Raw genomic sequence first — 19,279 nt, forward strand, 5'->3', positions numbered from 1 at the left:
TGGTGCTTTCATAGCCCATTTTAAGCTGAAAGTCTGGACAGGTGATGGTTTAGCCTAAGTTACCATGGTGATTAGGGGCTTTAAAAGAGAGACACCTTTGAGAGACACACCTGCTAGGCGGGGCCACACTTTTAAGTTAACTTACGTGAGGCAATGTAACCTTCACAGCATGATGTACGGTAACTTATGTAATGTAACTTGTACTGTCGTACATGAGGCAACGAGTACTGTGTTAAATGATGTAATGTAGCCTGTGCAGGACATCACAACGCTTGTGATTGGTCCGTGAGTAATTAGCTTTAGTGTGGGAGGGGCTTGCCGTTTTAAGCAATGTAGTGAGGCGCTTGGCGTCCGTGTTTGTGAGCTCACACACGATACACAGGTTGACATGGGAGATAGTAACCATGGCGACAGGTCTTTGTGTCACATTAGTTTTATTGCTGTTATTTGGTTAGCGAGCAATGATCACATGACTCTGACATCATCACAGTGCAATGAGCGGCCTTGTTTAAGTTCCTGACAATGCAGCCACGTTGGCTGCCTGTTTGTGGCAATGTTGGATCAAAGATTTTCCCTAGAGAGACACTCTGCTTTGATGTAAACAAAAAAAAAGTGCAGTAAGACTAATTTTTTTTCCCCACCAAAAAAATAATTTGTTACTAAATGTTATGCGCTCGTTAATATTCACGTTCAATTTTAATCACAGTAACAAAATCCTTAGTTGATTTTAGTCTAGTCTCAAAAAAGTTACAAAAAAAGTAAAATTAGCAAAGTAAATGTCACGTCTAAGTCGTTACTTTTTAATGAAATCACTGAAACCTCACTTCCTGCTCGCATTCATCATGACACAAAGTGACACAAAATGGACTGTTATTTACAACTTTTTCACATTTTCAGTGCTTCTCTCTGATCATGTGACCAAGATCAAAGCTACAACAAAAACCTGACATCAGCATGTGTGAGTTGATCTATTCTAGAAGCTAACGCGCTAACTGACTGGCGACTTTGAGCCGCAAAGGCGATGGCTCAGCTGATTGGCTCCTTGCCTGGAAGTAGATCTGCATTGACCACATTTGGTACAGCGAGCTTTGCTTATGAAAATAAAACCCATTCAAGCATGTTAAACTCATCGAACACTAAACGTTTTCAGCACTTAGAACATTAGAAAAGAAAAACATTAACAAAAAAATCCCTTTAGTCACCTGGAGATGGGGCCTTGGCAGTCTTCACATCTGCCAAAATAAAAGCCCCACCCACTGTTTGTTCACACAGCTACACAGCATGAAAACACGTAAAGCCGAAACAAGGAAGCCGCGAGGTAGCCACAGCTGGGAGGTGGAGCTTGAGGAAGCTGTGAACACTTAAGGCCCTATTCTCCCGTGTGCTTGAGTGGAAAAAGGAGCGCATCTGCGCGGATTCTTGCTGCGCGGGATTCTCCCCCTCTAACTGAAGTCTATCACTGCACACTTTCGTTCAAGATACGCACGTTGGGTGGAGGAACCCCAAAATGCGGGAGTTTCCTGTCAAGTCTGGCCTTGGCGAATTCTCCCCTCGATTTAAGTACTTTTGTCCCTGCGCGCTTCTGAGGCTGCAATAAGTCTAGCGCCCCGAGAATGTGAAACATTATATTGCACTTGTCGTACTGATCTCAATCCATTCAAACTGCGACTGTCACCAAGTTTTTTTTTTCATTTTCTTCTTTCTTATTTTCTGGATAATATTATAAACCCGTAACATTCATTCATCTGACACGAACACAGTGATGATTATCAATCAGCCAGTTATTCGATTGCTTCAATCGCTAAGTACAGTGCGTGTGCATCCACAGAGCCTGCCTTCCTTACGCTCAAAAGGACGAGGACGAGTTGATCAATCAACAATCGCTTTATTAACAAAATACGTTGCTGTTGGCCGCAACCACGACCAAACTGTCAAACTGTCACTCCCCTCGCGTGCGCGCGCACACACACAAACACCCAAAGCCTCTGCTGACGCGTTCACGTTTTCGCAAAGAGTTGGACTTAAACAGAAGTCTTAACATCACACATACGTTCAGGTTCGCTACGTTGTATAACAAGTGAAACAAACCTTCACCTACGCTCTGGTTGTAGCGTAGACACACGCGCTCACATCACCATGACGACACACACGCGCAAAAGCACGAGTAAGAAGACTACGCAGTACAATGTAGCCAAATGTTATTGTTGGTGAAATGCACGTATCAGTTAAACCTGTTACATTGTCCTTCAATGGATATGGCCTTTTCATATTAAAAGTGCGCGTTAGCTTTTTCACGCATTGCAGTGACATTCACACTTTAGTCGATGAATCACATAAGCCCCCCCTTCCTTCATACTTGCACACGTGGGCCCGCGGTGGACGTGTCAGGAGTCTAGATCAGGGAATCGGGGAATAAGAGAAACGTGCGTAATTGCAAGCGGGTGAAAAAACACTTACGCACAAGCGCAAACGGGAGAATAGGCCCCCTACTGCATAAAAAAACATCCTGTTGGTTTGTAGCCATGCCCCTTTGGCTGCTATTAAGACAACAACGTAAGGCAACTCTTACGTCTTCTTGCGCTTGAGTTTTCTGAGTGGAGCGGGGAAAAGGGGGGTGAAGGGCGGCCAAGGGAAGAACATGCTATGGCACTTTTGACCTGTCAGAGGTCAAAGGTCAGGTAAGTGTTGAGAGAGGAGCGTGTGGCGCTTCACAGTGTTTTATTTTGGCGGGTCAGACAGGAAGACGAGCGTGATAAAGTGCGACTGAGTCACTTCCTTTGGGCCATTGCAACAGGGCATGTGACACGTCTGGAGGTCCCGGGGAGGGGGGGGGGGCTGGTGTCACATGACGCTCTCGAAGATGATGACCTTGTTGTCATCATTGGCGGGAGAGCTCAGTGACTTGACGTCGGGCGCCATGTACTCCAGGTGGTGACCCCCCCACACCGGGCTGGTCAGATGGGCCCAGCGCTGTAACACACACACACACACACATTCACGCGCGCAGGTGAGCACGCTGCAGATCAGACGACAGCAAAGATGAAGCGTAACCTCTGACCTGCGCGAAGGAGCCCTTGGCGAGAAAGAGCTTGTAGACGAGGCTAACAGGAATGCACAACATGGACGACAAGGCCAGACACCAGCCCAGCACCTCCCCCCACCACGGGTAAACGTACGTGTTGTTGTACGTCAGCGCCTTGTAGTTGACCAGGTGGAACAGGAAGATGCCCTGAACGCAAACAGACACATATTGTCAGCAATGTGCATGTGTGTGTGTGCGTGTGTGTGTGTGTGTGTGTGCGTGTGTGAGGGCACACAGAGGTGGAAAGAATATGGTGCTTTAGTAAACCACAACCACAATCCCAACAACAGCTTTATGAATTAAAAGAGTCAAACTAAAACAAATAATCTTCCTTTTTCACTTGACTCTTTTACTTTTTAATTCTATTTTTTTGTGCTCCGTACCAGATACCATTTACAATGTAGCAAAGACAGAAAGAAAACACACTGAAGTAGAGGTTTTCACTGAAGTAGTAACACACATAAAAAGTACGCAATGACAGTCACTGAGTGAGTATAGTACTGTGAGTGTGAGACCCACCATGCAGACGCACGGCGTGATGAAGGACCAGCACCACTTCATCCAGGGGAGGGGCCTGTAGCCGATCATTCGTGCTATGTCATCCATGAAACGGTCGGCACCTGCCGAGTGATGACATCATGATTTAGCATTTGGAGGGAAAACGAGCACAAAGATGGCTGCTGACGTCACATCACCATGTGACTGACTAGACTAGAGAAAAGAAGCTGCCTGATACGCTATACCAGGGGTCTTCAAGAAAAATGGACTAAGTTCCGTTCATGCAATTTTTTTCACAGCCAAGGTCCGAATCTTATTTTGCCTTGAATTGCGTCAAACAGACTAGCTCATGTGACTATCAAACGTAATGAAACCCTGCACATCACCCTACAACGCAATTATTTTGCCACCTAAATTGCGTTTGAAAGAAAACAGGACCAAATTTCACATAAACAACAAAAAGTTTGACTGCACAAAAAACGAATGAACACAAGAGGCTTCTTTTTAAAACTGCCTCTGTTTTTCTGAAAAAAAAATGTCTCTTTAACAGAAAAGCAATACATCCTCTTAATTTTCTTCTTATTGTTGTTATTGACATTGAAATTTGCCTGAATTTGTCACACAATTCCTCTTTTTATTTACCTTTGAGTCAAATCTCTAGAGGCGCTCCTTCTCAACTCTCTCGTCGGTGAAAGATGTTTTGTTTTGCTCCAATATCCATACAATCCTTAGTGAACGCTCATATTCACGCTGCTGTGCTGTAAATGAATGTGTTATGACTCCCTCTCGGCCTCTAATCCGCCTTCTCACATCAGACTTGGGTGGATAGTTTCCCCTCGAACGACCTATGTTTTGTCACGTTGTCACGTCACATTTCCACTTTTGAACCAGCGGTACAGTTTCAGGGCATGTGAGACACAGAGTTTTGGCACGGGATTCTGGAAGAATGAACGTATATCGGTCCGTCCATTCACTTTTAAATGTTCGGTTTCCTCGATCACCTGTACTTACTCACCATGTTTGCTGTCACCTAACAGTAATAACTGAAGTCATTACGCCCGCTAACTGAGCATGATTATATGTTATTATTTTTCCCATTCACTTTAATTGGTCACGGGTCCATAAAGGATCATCACTGGTCCGGATCCGGACCGAGGCCCGCCATTTGGTGATTGCTGCATACTACACCATACTCGGTGATGTATAATGAGGTTCATGGCTGGTGAGGCACTGACTCCTTTGGAGGTTTTTCCATGTCAATATATACTGTAGTACAGGTTGTTTATTAAGAGGATAACCAAAAAAGAGAAGAGACTAATTCACTTTGGTTAAAAAAAATATTTTCAAATTGTTTTCAGATACTTCTTGGTCACATTTATTTATTATTTATTAACTAACAAAATGTTTGTACTCTTATATTTGATCTGTATATGAAGTACACGCACCATCCTCCAGGAAAAGTTCTTTGTTGTAAAAGTCTGATCACCTCCTGGTGAGCGCTACACTATACCACAATGCACAAAACTACACTACACTATACTACACCACATTACATGATACTAGACTACCCTAAACTACACTACACTTTCTCACTAAATTACACTATGCTACACTACCCTATACCATACTACACTATAACAGACTGCCCTAAACTACACTACACTACATTGTATTACACTATACTACACCACACTATACTATACTAGACTGCCCTAAACTACACTACATCGCTACACTACACGACCCTATACCATACTACACGATACGAGACTGTCCTAAACTACACCTCACTACGCTATACAACACTGCACGGCACTATACTACACTACAATACAACATACAACACCACACCAGACTGCCCTAAATTACACTACGCTGCGCTATACTATACTACACTATCCCAGCTGACTTCGGGCGACAGGCGGGGTACACCCTGGACTGGTCGCCAGCCAGTTGCAGGGCACATATAGACAAACCATTCAAACCCAGGCCTTCCCGATCTTCAGACTGTGACTGTGTGGTCAACATGCTAACCACTAGACCACCGTGCGGCCCATACCAGACTACAAAAGTAAAAATATTATATTTGTGACTCAGTATTGATTGGAAGTTAAAATAAGGCAAAGTACACAACTGTTTGCGTCTTTTTTTTGTTCCTCCCTTAGGGGACACAGCTGCCAGCGCTGGGCGGAGCACCTGGATGAGATTAGCAATCAGGCCCCTTCTTAAGCACCGCGTCCACAACAGGACCAAGGCCGACAGCTTCTTTGTGGTCCATTTGTGCCTGTTTGGATTGTGTTCTTTTTGTTCCACTTGCTAGTTTTTGTCCTTTTTAAGGTAACAACTTGTCTGGTTCCTTGATACTTGCTTGTGACGTCTTCCTGCTTTGCCTCGTTGCTCCTGTCTCTCCTTTGGAATGTTTATCCTTCTAGAAGCTCATACACGTACAGCTAGCATCAACGCGTCAATTAGAAAAGTGGGTCTTCCTAAAATATTTGACGTGGACTTCACGAACAATTTCATTAAAGTGTCTCCAGGATTAACTTCTTCCTCTAGATGAAGCATTATTTAAGAACGTGCACGTACCGTACACCCAGGCCACCACAATGCATTCCCAGAAGGCCTGCCATAGCAGTGTCATCCCGCTAGCCGAGTAGTAGTCAAACAGCTGGAAGACGTACATTCCTCCCTAGAAACAACAACAACACTGTTTGGTTCCTGCACCATGCGGTGCCAACTTGCTTGTCTCACTGACCTGTGTTACCATGGAGATGTCGATGATGAAGCACAACAAACAGCAGATGGCGACGGCGAGCTCCCTCTTGTAGCGATGCTCATATTTGCCCGGGAAAAGATCCAGAATCCCGGTCACAAAACCTTCCACGCCTACGAACTGAGCACACACAAACGCATACATTGAAAAATGTATGGTTAATCAATGTGATCGGTATTGGTGTCGGCCGATCTCACTCACGGATGATCGGTATCTGAATCGGCAGCATGAGTATGTGTTTGTGTGTGTGTTTATATGTAGTGGGATTAACACGATTAGCATGATGCTAAACTAAACTAACTAGCTGTGTGTGTTTGTGTGCGTGCGTGTCACCTGACTGTCCAGGCCGAGCAGCAGCAGCATGAAGAAGAAAAGCCCCGCCCACAATGGCGCCACTGGCATCAAACTGACTGCCTTTGGATACGCGATGAACGCCAGACCTGGACCTGATGCGCACACACACACGCACATCATGTGACTCAAGTAAAGTGGGTGGGGCTAGGCTACTGCTACTGCTATTGTTGTTATTATGCCATGACAACATGACTGCCTGCAGTGGGGAATGCCGCCATGATGGCTATTTGTACACCTGCTGGCAACACAGCACACCTTTTTCCCTCTAAAAGTCAGCATCCTGGCTTTCAAAATAAAAGTGTTACCAGCGAGCTAATTTGAGCTTACCTGACTCTGCAACTTGTGAGATGTCGACGCCCTGCTCAGCCGCCATGAAGCCCAAGATGGAGAAGACCACGAAACCGGCGAAGAAGCTGGTGCCGCTGTTGATCAGCGCCAGCACGAAGGCATCCCTGACGGCGGGAAAACACGCACCGAGTCACATGACCGCTTGGCTGACGCGCGCGCACGGGCGTGCGTGCGTCTTACTTGTAACAGTCGTTGTTGAAGCGGTTGTAGCTGCCTAGCGCCGTCAACGCTCCCAGACCAATGGCGTACGAGAAGAACACCTGTGTGCCAGCGTCGATCCACACCTGCGGGGTTGGAGGTGAAAGTTCACAACACAATCGGTCAAACACTGCTGGCGTATCCACCCCCTCCTGACCTGAGCCTCTTCTAGTTTGGACCAATCAGGCTTGATGTAGTACATGATGCCGTCGTAGGCGCCAGGAAGCGTGACTCCCCGGACCAGCAGGATGATCAGAACCACGTACGGGAATGTCGCTGTGAAGTACACAATCTGAAACACACACACACACACACACGGATCACATGTCTGCCAAATGTTCGAGAACACCATGAGAAAATAAAGATGAGAAGAACACAAACAGCAACCTGAGATAACCACACACACACACACACACACACACACACACACGAACTGAATGTTTCAAAAATAAAAGTATCTCATCGTCTTCACTCCAAACACTAGTTAGTGTGCACATCATGTGACTCCCTCCTTCGCCTAGTTCCAACTACCTGATCACATGACCACACTTTTATTTTTACTTGTCTTTCTATGCTTGTGCGTGTGTATATATATGTCGGTGTGAAGGCGTGTCCTTTATGAGGACATGTCTCTGTGACGATATGTTTCTGTGTGCTTTTCCTCTCTATGGAAGGACGGCCGTGACAAGCACCTGACAGCTCGCACACGCCCCCGGCGTACGTCATTTCTCTGTATTTCATAGTCCGATTAGTAAGAATAATGATGTCACATTTACATTTAAGACATTACACAGGCTGGTGGAAGTCATGGGGTATAATAAATGTTTCTGCAACTTCATTTTAGGCACCATAATCCAAATCAGTGTGCACTCACTGAGTGCACTCAGAGGGTCGGCAGGGATTATGCACTCAGCTGAGAAGACTCATCTTAGGTTTCTGCCCTGTATGCGATCAGGGAATGTGCAAATTCAGCAATTTTCACAAAGAGAACAACCAATCATGCAGAAATTACATTCATAATACAGTTCAATGGACAAATATGATTTATTTTATGTTATCATTATTGCCCTGTGATTGGCTGGCGACCAGCCCAGGGGCTCAGCTGTGATAGGCCCAAGCATACCTGCGACTCTAGTGAGGACAAGCGGTCTAGAAAATGAATGGATGGATGGATGGATGGATGGATGTTATCGTTATTTGTTTTTTAACATCAGAGAATGATTCTCTGCCTCCCCTGACCACACGCCGCTGCTACGCGGACATACTGTATGTATTTCTGAGGACATGTCTGTGTGAGGATATGTTGTCTTGACATTTTGACTAGTCCATGCAAGCTTCAACTGTGTGTGTGTGTGTGTGTGTGTGTGTGTAGTTGAAAATGCTGCCTGCTGTTGAACACCAACGGGAATGTTTGTGTTGATAAAGAAGATCCGTGAGAGTGCGCACACACACACACACATGCAAAACGTTGTGAGATGATGTTGGGGCAGGGTGAGCACCCTCCCGCCCCCACTCACAAACCACCGTGATGACCTCTAGTCCAAATGTGTGATGTCATATGTGATGGTCATGTGACGTCCATAACTCCAACACACAAACGTACGCGTGCTACATCTCTCAAGTCACGTCCCACTGCAGAATAAGTAACCCCTCCTCCCTGCACCAAGGACCAATCACAGCCTCACGGTATGGATGCTCAGCCGCCCCCACTCCTACCCCCTCCACTGCATCGTCATGGCAACGCTTAGTCTGCCACGTGACTGTGCGAGTGGGCACACACGCACACACACACAGCTTTAAAGAGTCGTACGCGCACGTTAGCTTTAGCTTGTTTGCTTTGACAGCTGATCGGTGACCTTTGACCTTTGACAGTGTTACATTAGCGCTCGGCGCACACACAAACGGACACAATTTGAGGACATGATGACAAGGTCAGTGTCACATGACCTCTTGGAGGTCTGATGATGTCACTACCATGTGAGTGTTATGATAGCGTGTTGCTAGCATGTTACCTTTCCTGTAGATTTGACACCCTTCCACACACAGAAGTAGACCAGCAGCCACACGGCCACCAGACACAACAGCAGCTCCCAGTTAATGTCACCCGGGTCATCCAGGCCCGAGGAGATGTTCAGAACCTTGTTCCTGCACACACACACACACACACACACACACACACGTGCACACTGAGCTAGTTAGCTTAGCGTCTCACTAATGCCCTCTGCTTCCTTTTCTTCTACACACCTACAAATCACACGGCACAGGTAACACTACATGTCCGATTACAATGACAGCATGAGGAGAACTCACTCCCAGAACTCGATTATGGGGGATCTGGCGTGGGCGAGGTCGGCACAGGACAGGTTGCTGTTGGCGACGATGGCGTGCGTGTGGTTTTCGGTGGCGTTGTTGCAGTGATGGAGACTGAAGGCGTCCATGCAGGCGTACGTGTTCCAGGGGTTATCACAGGTGGACCACGGCAGTTGAGCGCTGAAGGACTTGATGAGGTAGTAGAAGGCCCAGGCCAGCACCATGATATAGTACGTGTTGCAGAAGAACACAATCACCATGGACGCGTAGCCCAGACCTTCACACACACGCACACACACACAAATTCAACTTCCTGATCATATTGCACAAGTTTTGGGGACGTGGTCTACCTTTGAAAAGCGGCGCGATGTTCCACACATTGATGCTTCCCGCCTTCATGAACTGACCCAGTGAGATCTCCAGGAAGAAGATGGGGACTCCGCCCACAAAGACAATCAACAGGTATGGAATGAGGAAGACGCCTGATAATGACAAAGGAGGGACGTCGTCATCGGTGAGCTTGTTAACGTATCAATGCACCAGCGTGACCTTCCAGACTTTGGACAACTTTTTTTATACAAAGTGTGCGTTTAAAATCACTGAACTTTGATCTTAACACAGAATCTTATTGTTTTTACAGTGTAATCTTCTTCCAAATAACCTGATCTACCTTTAACCCTGATCAACCCACCTATTTTTTCTCTCTATCTAACCCAAATGGTTGAGATAGACGGGCACCCCACAGAGCCTGGGTTCTATTCAAGGTTTCTTCCTGAGAGGGATTTTTTTCCCTTGCCTCCGTCACCAAGCGCTTGCTCAAGTGGGGTTCAGTTGGTCCTCTTCAACGTATGAAGAGTGTGGCTCTAGACCTCATCCCTGTATAAGTCACATGTGCCTTGAGATAACTCCTGTTGTGAATTGGCCCTATGTAAATAAAATTGACCTGACTTGACCTTTCATTGTTATCAGCTCTTTTTCTTTTCTTTTCACACTTGAAAGACACTTTAAAATGTTACAATGTGACATAAAACTTTGACTGCACTGTTTTTATGATGGTCACATTTTGACGCTGGAACAGACAATACTGTAGTATTTAGGGCATGATTGTTATCATTAACAACTACAGTGCTATGGCTCAATCCAAAATGCTAATAAATCTCAAATGTTAAGTTTTTCTTCTGAGATTAGATGTGTACATTAACCCGCCCTATTTCGCACCTGCCCGCACCGGGGCTCGAACAGCAGACCTTCGTAATGGGAGGTGAGGGCGCTGACCACACGACTAAAACCCTGTTAACTCTGTTACAAAAAAGACTTGTTCCAATGTTGCAATGTCTTTTCAGAGTCTTTTTGTGTCCCATTTATCCAGAGGAAAAAAAGCTGCCTGATGATTGTGCAAGCTTTGATATACTGTGGGGTGCTGATCACCTGAGGTCACACCCTCCTTTATTAGCCATTCTCCTTATTTGAACTCGTATGTACCTACATAGCATGACGTAAAACCACTACAGAAGTGCCTTCACACTTTCTGTGCTATGTGCTAGGTGGTAGCATGCTAATTAGCATATTAGCACTTTAAATATTACCCTCATATTAAATGCAGGGACACCGCCAGAAATTCTGGGCCCCATGAAAAAAATGGCATTGAGGTCCCCCTAAGCAGCTGATGTCACCACATTTTTATTTTTTGCTTGGAATTGTTGCAACTTTTCCCCTCTATACGGCGCCCCTGGTTAAATATACATTTACATTGCACTATAGAGCTGCACTTTTGATACTTAGCACTAGCGTTAGCCCTTTTGCATTTTGAATATGATATTTAGATTTAGCACTTTAGCAACTGTCTATTGAAGCAAGAGATGTACCCAGGTTATGCGTATATCACTGCAGGTTTGGAGCATGCTAACAGCAAGCATGCTAGTTTCAGTGACATGCTGCCCAGGTTAAAATACTTTAAAAGGCAAAGCCCAAAAGTCACCCAGTCGGTCTCAAACACCAGGCCAGAGGTTAGCAACAGGTACCATTTTAAATTTCTGTGGGAATTTTTCTAGTTCCACAAATACACATCAGCAGATATGCTAACATCCAATAAGGACTCATCTTTATACAGATTGGAAAAATTACCATATATATACTCACTTGACTCATCATTATTCACACAGTGTGTTTCTGTTTCCTTTGGGAACAATTGTTTCCATACAACTTGGACTGTGAGAAGTTCGACTGTGCATGCTGTACAGTCATGGCCAAAAGTTTGAGAATGACACAAGTATTGGTTTTCACAAAGTTTTCTTCTTCAGCGTTTTCAGAGTCAGATGTTACTATGATACACTGAAGTATAATCACAAGTATGTCAACGGCTTTTACTGACAGTTACATTCAGTTTATGTAAAGAGTTCATATTTGCAGGGTTGACCCTTCTTTTTCAATTCACCACGGCATGCTGTCAACTCACTTCTGGGCCACATCCTGACTGATGGCAGACTGACCACAAGTCCTCAAAGGGATTAAGGTCTGAGGAGTTTTCTGACCATGGACCCAAAATGTCAATGTTTTATTCCCCAGTTACAGTAGTTATTACTTTTTCCTCATGGCAAGGTGCTTCATCATTCTGGAAAAAGCATTGGTTGTCACCAAACTGTTATTGGATGGTTGGGAGAAATTGCTCTCAGGAAGATGTTTTGGGACTGTTCTTTATTCCTGGCTGTGTTCTTCGGCAACATTGTGAGTGAGCCCACTGTCTTGGCTGAGAAGCAACCCCACAGAACAATGGGTGATTTCAGGATGCTTTACTGTTAGTATGACACAGGACTGATGGTTGCACTCACCTTTTCTTCTCCGGACAAGGTTTTTTCCAGATGCCCCCAAAAATTGGAGAGGGTATTCATCAGAAATAATGACTTTATCCCAGTCTTCAGCAGCCCAATCCCTGTACCATTTGCCAATACCAGTCTGTCCCTGATGCTTTTGCTGGAGAGGAGTGGCTTTTTTACTTCTCTTATTGACACCAGTCCATCTTCCAAAAGTTTTCCCCTCGCTGTGCATGCAAATGCACTCACGCCTGCCTGTTACCATTCCTGAGCAAGCGCTGCACTGGTGGTGCCCCGATCCCGCAGCTAAATCAACTTTCGGAGACAATCCAGATGCTTGCTGGACTTTCTAGGGTCCCCTGAAGCCTTTTTCACAACAAGTGAACCTCCCTCCATGAAGTTCTTGATGATCTGATAAATGGTTAACTTAGTTGCACTCTTACTAGCAGCAATATCCTTGCCTATAAAGCCCTTTTTGTGCTAAGAAATTATAAATGCATCGGTTTCCTTGCGGGTAACCACGGTTAACAGAGGAAAAACAACAATTTCAAGCACAACCCTGCTTTTAAAGCTTCCGGTCTGTTATTCTAACTCCATCAGCATAACAGAGTCATCTCCATCCTTTGTCCTGGTCAACACTCTCACCTGTTAACCAGAGAATCACTAACATGATGAGCTTTTGTGGCAGGGCTCTACTGCAGTGGAAATAGTGTTTTGGGGATTAAGTTAATTTTCATGACTAAGAGGGACTTTGCAATCTATTGTCATTCATTTTATGCCTCTTCATAACATTGGCAATTTTCCACAATAAAAGGAAGCAGACTTTTATTACAGAAAACAAATATTTGTATATCATTCTCAAAACCTTCGGCCACGACTGTAAATGTTGTGTTATTTATAATTTGTTGTGTATTCTAGAACAGTGTGCTTTTCTTTACGCGTGACTCCCACTGCCGCATCGTCTCACATGCATGCACATGATTGGCTGAGAGCGGAAAGTGACATGTTAGCACGTTCAACTGCAAAGCTACAGTTAGTGAGCTAATCTGGCTAATCCGAGCTAAATCAACATGCTAAGTGAAGAAGAAGAAGGAGGAGAAGAGTAGGAAAGAAATGACTTGGTCAGGACAACCCACGAGACGAGTCACTGACAATCAGGTCACGCTCGTTATCTACGTTTTATTACACGCCAACAAGTTGATCATTGACAAAAGTAAACAAACAAAATGTTCACTCCTCACGCCTCATGACCTCTGACCCCTACGTGCTCAGGAAACGAGAAGGCAGTCTGAGGCGGGCAAAGGAGATGAGGGGGCGGAGCCTGTAGCTGTGCCAATAGGATTAAAGGATTACCGTCAACTGGCGCTAAACTGTGGTGCACGTGATGATGATGACGATGATGTTGATGATGACACTCCCTCAAAACATCCTTTGCGACCTTTGACCCTAGACATCTTGCTGTCATGGAGACGCAAAGCCAAGCATCACTTCACTAGGTTCACAGTTTATAGGCAGGTTAATATCGCAATCAGACTGATGACTCATCAGAAGCACACAAATACACTGACCTTGAGTGTATACGTGTGTGTGTGTGTGTGTGTGTGTGTGTGTGTGTGTGAGTGTGAAGGATGGAGGACGAGTGGCGAAAAGAAAGCGCACTGGAAGGAAGGGCACAAGCAGACATAGAGGAAAGGAAAGGGACAAGAAGGCAAGACATTAACTGTTAGTGAGTTAGCGCATTAACAAAGGTCAAATGATGGCCACCATCAAAATAAGTGACCTTCAAAAGTGACTTTAGTGTTGTGTCACACTGGCCCCGCCCACCAGCTTTCTCCCCAGGGTGATGCGCACGAGGCACGACATCACTTCCTGTCCATGGGCGACCTAGCAACGCGGCGTTCGTGCGGTCACCACGGTAAAACGGGAGCGTTCAATCAATGATCAGTGCAAGTAAACATTGACAAAGTCATGTGACCACTACTTGAAAAGGTTAGCCTAAATGAGCGAGTGGGCGGGGGCTGGATGTGAGTGGTCTTCCTTCCTTGGGTCACTAAAAGCTAAATAAGTTGGGTGGGAGGTGTTTGTGTGTGGGGGCGGGGCCTGTTCTCACCTCCTCCGTTCTTGTAGCACAGGTAAGGGAACCTCCATACGTTCCCCAGACCCACAGCGAAGCCCACACAGGACATGATGAAGTCCATTTGTCTGGTCCACGTCTCCCGCTCTTGACGCCCTGGCTCCTCCCCCATGACCACGCCTCCTTTCTTGCCGTCTGTCGCCATGAGCGGAGCAGGGAGGAGGACCTGACTCCTTTTAGCCTCCTCCAGGAGGAGCAGAGAGCAGGAGGACGAAGTGGGAGGAGTCTGCTTGTCCATCAATCACTCAAATCGCTAATAATAACAACTAATAAGGATGACTTCTTTGGAATGTTCCAAAGCGCGCGCGCGCGCACACACACACACACGAATCCCGACTGTCTCAGCTGTCAATCAAACCAAGACGCACGCGTGACACTTTTCTTGGCTGGCGCTCGTTCCCCCCAAAAATAAACAAATGACAGAAAGTCAAATAATGAAATAAAAAATGCGCTCCGTCGACGTTCAGAAACAATCCACAAAACATTTGAATGTCAGCTTGAAGAATCTCATCAGATCCTCGCTGAGGGGACGGGGGGGTCACCTCCTTCTTGTCCTCCGGGTGTTCACAGGAACGCGCACATAGCCATCACACAAGAGGAACGCTGACAGCTCCAGCCTTTAAAGAGGCTGCTGCTGCTTACGTCACAACACACGCTCCGCCCCCCACCTGTCGCTGACGTAACGGGGTCTCCCTCTCTCTCTCACACACACAGTCACGCACACACACGCAGACACACACACACAATGAATGAGATTCATGAATGTAAATAAGCATATAAATAAATGAATAAATGGATAATGTGACTCACTCACTAAATGAATAACTTTACTAATTGTTGTGTCATTATTATTAAAGTTATTTAATGCATCGTATTTACTGTTGGTATTTATTGTTTATTACGTTTTTTATTAACGTTTGTTGGCATGACTAAAACAAACGAAGACTGATGTGATTGGGGCGGGGCTTAGACCTCCTGAACCAATGACGTCACAGGTCACAAATGAATTTCTGGGTTATTCAAACTAGTCACCTGCTGCAAACAAATAGTCTTTGTGTCCCCCCAGTGGACGCAGTGCCAAACTACAACAGTCCAGAGTGAGCGCTCTTCCTGCGGTTGCTTCTCTCGTCTCAGCTAGTTTAGCTTAGCTTAGCTTAGTTTAGTTTAGCCTAGCCTAGCAGAGCCTAGCCTGCTGGCTGCGAGAGCATCATGTCGCAGGCTCTTTCAGAAGAGGAGTTTCATCGTATGCAGGTACCAAGAAACATAACAACTGTAATGTCACGTCGCAGCGATTTCACATTGAGAGTTGCCATGTTTTACTTCGTCCTAAAGCAGCCAGGTGAAATGTTATTGGGGTTAAGCCTACTGGCTAACCATTAGCTACTTGGGTGGGACATCAATCTAGTCAAAGCTGTGTTGTTTGTCATCTTTTGGCCTGACTGTCTTGTTTGAGACATTACAAACATTATCCTTATAAGCCAAGGAACCTTGCTGCATGTATCGCTACCTTTACATAGCTATCTTAGCCTAGCATCCCCGTGACAGCTCTGAAGCCAGTGGACAGGTCACATGACACGCTCCAATATGTTGTTATTGCTTTTAGTTTTTATTCACAAAGGGGACTTTGACAGAGTCATCTTGAACAGAAACTACAGACTGACACATGCTAAACTGTGTGCTAGCTGTGTTAGCATTCAGTCGTCATAGCATAACACTCCTGTTAATGCATAAATGAGCAAAATAATGAACGTTGATGATATATTGTGTGTATGCGCGCATGTGTGTTGCACAGGCTCAGCTGCTGGAGTTGAGGACACACAACTATCAGCAGTCCGATGATCTGAGGAAGAACTCGGCTGGTAAATAAACTAAACTCTCTCCTACTTCGTTTTTTTGAGCTGTTTCCAGAATGACGTCATCTTGTGTGGCACCCCTTCAGAAGCGTCTTCATCACATGAGATGATGTTGCTGTGTGTTTTCAGAGCTGAGCGCCTTGCGTCACAAGAATGTGGTGCTGGAAAGAGATTTTGCTAAAGCGCAGAAGGTAAGGCATGTCACTGTAATGTTATTGATAATCGATATTGGGCTCATCAGATGTGTGTGTGGTGCTTTGTGTCTCCTCAGGCTCTGAGTAAGAGCAAACGAGCGCAGGTGAGTGTTCGTCTGTTACCGTGGTTACCAGAGCTCACACTTATAAACAGCCCCCTCTAGTGCTTGACCATAGTCTTAGGCTGAATCCCAATTCTACCCCTAAGCCCTTCCTCTTCATCTTACCTCTTCCTCTACCCCTTAAAACCGAGGGCCAAGGGGAAGAAGCCACTAACAAATGGCGCACCACTTGATTGTCATTACGTCATCACCCTTCACCGCTTGCTGGCTGTGACATAAGCAGATGAGATCATGAAACTGCTCATAGTAAATGTTTCCTACCATATGGTAAGGTTCATACATTTCTATATTATTTCAGTGTTATCTTATCTTATCAACTATTATTTCAAAGTTTAAAAACATCTGTTTTGGCCTCAGTCTCCTGCTGTTGTTGACTTTCTCCCTCAGATTCTTTTGTAAGAAAGTCCAGAATGGCATTTTGTTGCATTTTACTTTTCCATATTGGGATTGAGTGGTCCTGGAGTGCTGTGTAATGTAGCTGAGGGCAGACGGTGATTTGCTGCATTACAATGGTCATTAGATATAAAACACGACTACGTCAGTAATGTACATTCCCCTCTCTAGTGCGCTATTTAAAAATACAACTTACAATTAACAGGCTAATGTGATCGCTATCTATCCATCCATTTTCTATGCCTATCCTAGCTGACTTCAGGCAAGAGGCGGGGTACACCCTGGACTGGTCGCCAGCCAATCCCAGGGCACATACAGACAAACAATCATTCACACTCACATACGGACAATTTAGAGTAGCCAATTAACCTAACCTTTTGGAATGTGGGAGGAAACCGGAGTACCCGGAGAAAACCCTCGCCGGGTACGAGGAGAACATGAGATGCCCAAGCGGAGATTCGAACCCAGGTCTTCCCGATCTCCTGTCTGTGTGGCCAACATGCTAACCACTCGGCTACCATGCGGCCCTGGTCGCTTTTTAATCATTGTTTAATCGTTCATGAAATGCAGTAGATTGCAGTGAAGTTAGATATCGGTGTTGGCTTACTAGTTATAACTAGCGCCAACTAACAATTCAAAAAATGGCGAATATTTACATGGAGTAGCAAATGATTGAATATATAATAAAACACGAGTGACGTTACTGTGAAACCCAATAATTATGCGTAATTACTTACATTTATATGCTTTTTTCGGTCGCCGCGCTTCTGTCTTCTAAGCGGGTGTTGTAGCTCCACCTACCCCTTAATTTCAAGTCTGGTCCCCAACCACACTTGGTTTCTAGGGCTGTACACCCCTTAGCCCTTAGCCCTTACCCCTTACCCCTTGGTTTAAGGAGAATTGGGACACCACTTGATTCTCGTGAACGCGCAAAACCTAGAGGTAAGTGGTAAGATAAGGGGTAAAGGGTAGAATTGGGATTCAGCCTTACTCATGTCCCCCTTGTCTGCAGGAAGTGGAAGCGCTGCTGAGTGAGAACGAGATGCTGCAGGGCAAACTTCACAGCCAGGAAGAAGACTTTCGACTGCAGAACAGCACACTTATGGCTGAACTCTCCAAGGTACTGCCCACTTGACTATATATATGGTATCCACTTGATGTTTCACCTGCTTCGTGGTTGCTACCTTGCCTCCTTGCAGTTGTGTGCGCAGATCGAGCAGCTGGAACGGGAAAACCAGCATCTAAAACAGGAGGGCGGGGCCACAGCCTCCCAAGGCGGCCCTAACTCCGCATCCAGTCCTGCTGATGAAGAGATGCTCTGCCTCCAGGCAGAGAACGCCACCCTGCAGAAGCAAGTGCGAAGTATGTTTGCAGACATGACAACCATCATCAGTAATGGGCTGCTGTCACAGGGGGAGTGGCTTTTTCATTTAGTGTGTGAGCAGTGTTGTTCCCCTCCAGCCCTGCAGGAGCGCTCTGACACTGAGCAGCGGAGAGCAGAGAGTGCTGCTGCAAGGACAGAGGGATCAGCCAATGGAGTGTGTGACGTCGCAGGGAAAGGGGAGGGGCTAGCAGCAGCAGCAGAGGGAGCCAATGCGATTGCACAGCAGGTCATTGACAGAAGGTTGTTAGAGTGCTGTCAGGCTGTCATGGAAACCAATTTTGTTTACTTCCTGTTTGCAGACAGAAGCTCAGCAGGGACAAACACAGTTACATGGTGAGAAGCATTACCCCCATATTACTGTAATTTCCGGTATATAAGCCGCTACTTTTTTCTTAAAACTTTGAATCCTGCAACTTATACAGCGGTGCGGCAATTTATGGCCATGTTCTAATCTCGTGACATCTCCTTTACTTCAGAACTACGACTAATTGTTTAAATACTGTACCGTTCGCGAGTCAGTGAGAAAATAGTAGCTCTTTCTTTGGCAGGAGCCAATCACGAGCTATAAGGGAATTCACGATAAGCTTGTCAACCCATCGGAAATTGCAGCAGGTCATTACTCAATATAACAGTCTGACTCACGGTGTCATCTTAGAAAGAATGCTATAATCATCACGCAGCAACTTAACACTCAAAAGGTACATTAAAAATATACAATACAAGTACAAATACGAGTTTAGAATAAAAAACAACAATTTTCACCGTTTCCCATCATTCATTTCTCCCCAGCAAAGCATTTCATTGGCCATGGTTGCCGGGGCGCTGC

At 45.5% G+C, this 19,279-nt stretch overlaps 2 protein-coding genes across 5 annotated transcripts in view; one reads left to right on the forward strand and one right to left on the reverse strand.

The window, feature by feature from the left end:
- Positions 1-325: 325 nt before the first annotated feature.
- On the reverse strand, positions 326-15,110 carry slc6a8 (solute carrier family 6 member 8). The gene is made up of 13 exons (XM_054768063.1): positions 14,484-15,110; positions 9,914-10,045; positions 9,564-9,840; positions 9,266-9,398; positions 7,411-7,545; positions 7,236-7,339; positions 7,035-7,159; positions 6,687-6,799; positions 6,336-6,473; positions 6,167-6,269; positions 3,602-3,702; positions 3,059-3,229; positions 326-2,970 (listed from the first exon to the last, which is right to left on the reverse strand). The coding sequence occupies exons 1-13, from the start codon at positions 14,743-14,745 to the stop codon at positions 2,842-2,844; spliced, it is 1,923 nt and encodes a 640-aa protein (XP_054624038.1). The 5' UTR covers positions 14,746-15,110; the 3' UTR covers positions 326-2,841.
- A 450-nt stretch (positions 15,111-15,560) lies between these two features.
- Positions 15,561-19,279, forward strand: part of gripap1 (GRIP1 associated protein 1) — a 31,488-nt gene continuing 27,769 nt past the window's right edge. For 2 of the 4 annotated variants that reach the window (XM_054768025.1, XM_054768033.1), the window contains exons 1-8: positions 15,561-15,758; positions 16,300-16,366; positions 16,490-16,551; positions 16,632-16,658; positions 18,082-18,189; positions 18,269-18,431; positions 18,531-18,679; positions 18,753-18,786. In XM_054768025.1, the coding sequence (XP_054624000.1) occupies positions 15,717-15,758; positions 16,300-16,366; positions 16,490-16,551; positions 16,632-16,658; positions 18,082-18,189; positions 18,269-18,431; positions 18,531-18,679; positions 18,753-18,786 (652 nt within the window). In that variant the 5' untranslated portion in view covers positions 15,561-15,716. Of the gene's footprint in view, positions 15,759-16,299; positions 16,367-16,489; positions 16,552-16,631; positions 18,012-18,081; positions 18,190-18,268; positions 18,432-18,530; positions 18,680-18,752; positions 18,787-19,279 lie in introns of those variants that run through there. The other 2 variants (XM_054768041.1, XM_054768050.1) reach the window with 2 other exon arrangements.

This window comes from Dunckerocampus dactyliophorus, chromosome 1 (genome assembly GCF_027744805.1).
Source record: "Dunckerocampus dactyliophorus isolate RoL2022-P2 chromosome 1, RoL_Ddac_1.1, whole genome shotgun sequence".
NCBI classification, from domain to species: domain Eukaryota; kingdom Metazoa; phylum Chordata; class Actinopteri; order Syngnathiformes; family Syngnathidae; genus Dunckerocampus; species Dunckerocampus dactyliophorus.

Excerpts from the sequence above, each read along its gene's own strand:
- slc6a8 (XM_054768063.1), bottom strand. The coding sequence starts at position 14,745 with ATGGACAAGCAGACTCCTCCCACTTCGTCCTCCTGCTCTCTGCTCCTC. Across the intron at positions 10,046-14,483 it reads GTGCTACAAGAACGGAGGAG|GCGTCTTCCTCATTCCATAC; the intron begins GTGAGAACAGGC and ends TGTCATTATCAG. Across the intron at positions 6,800-7,034 it reads CTCACAAGTTGCAGAGTCAG|GTCCAGGTCTGGCGTTCATC; the intron begins GTAAGCTCAAAT and ends TGTGCGCATCAG.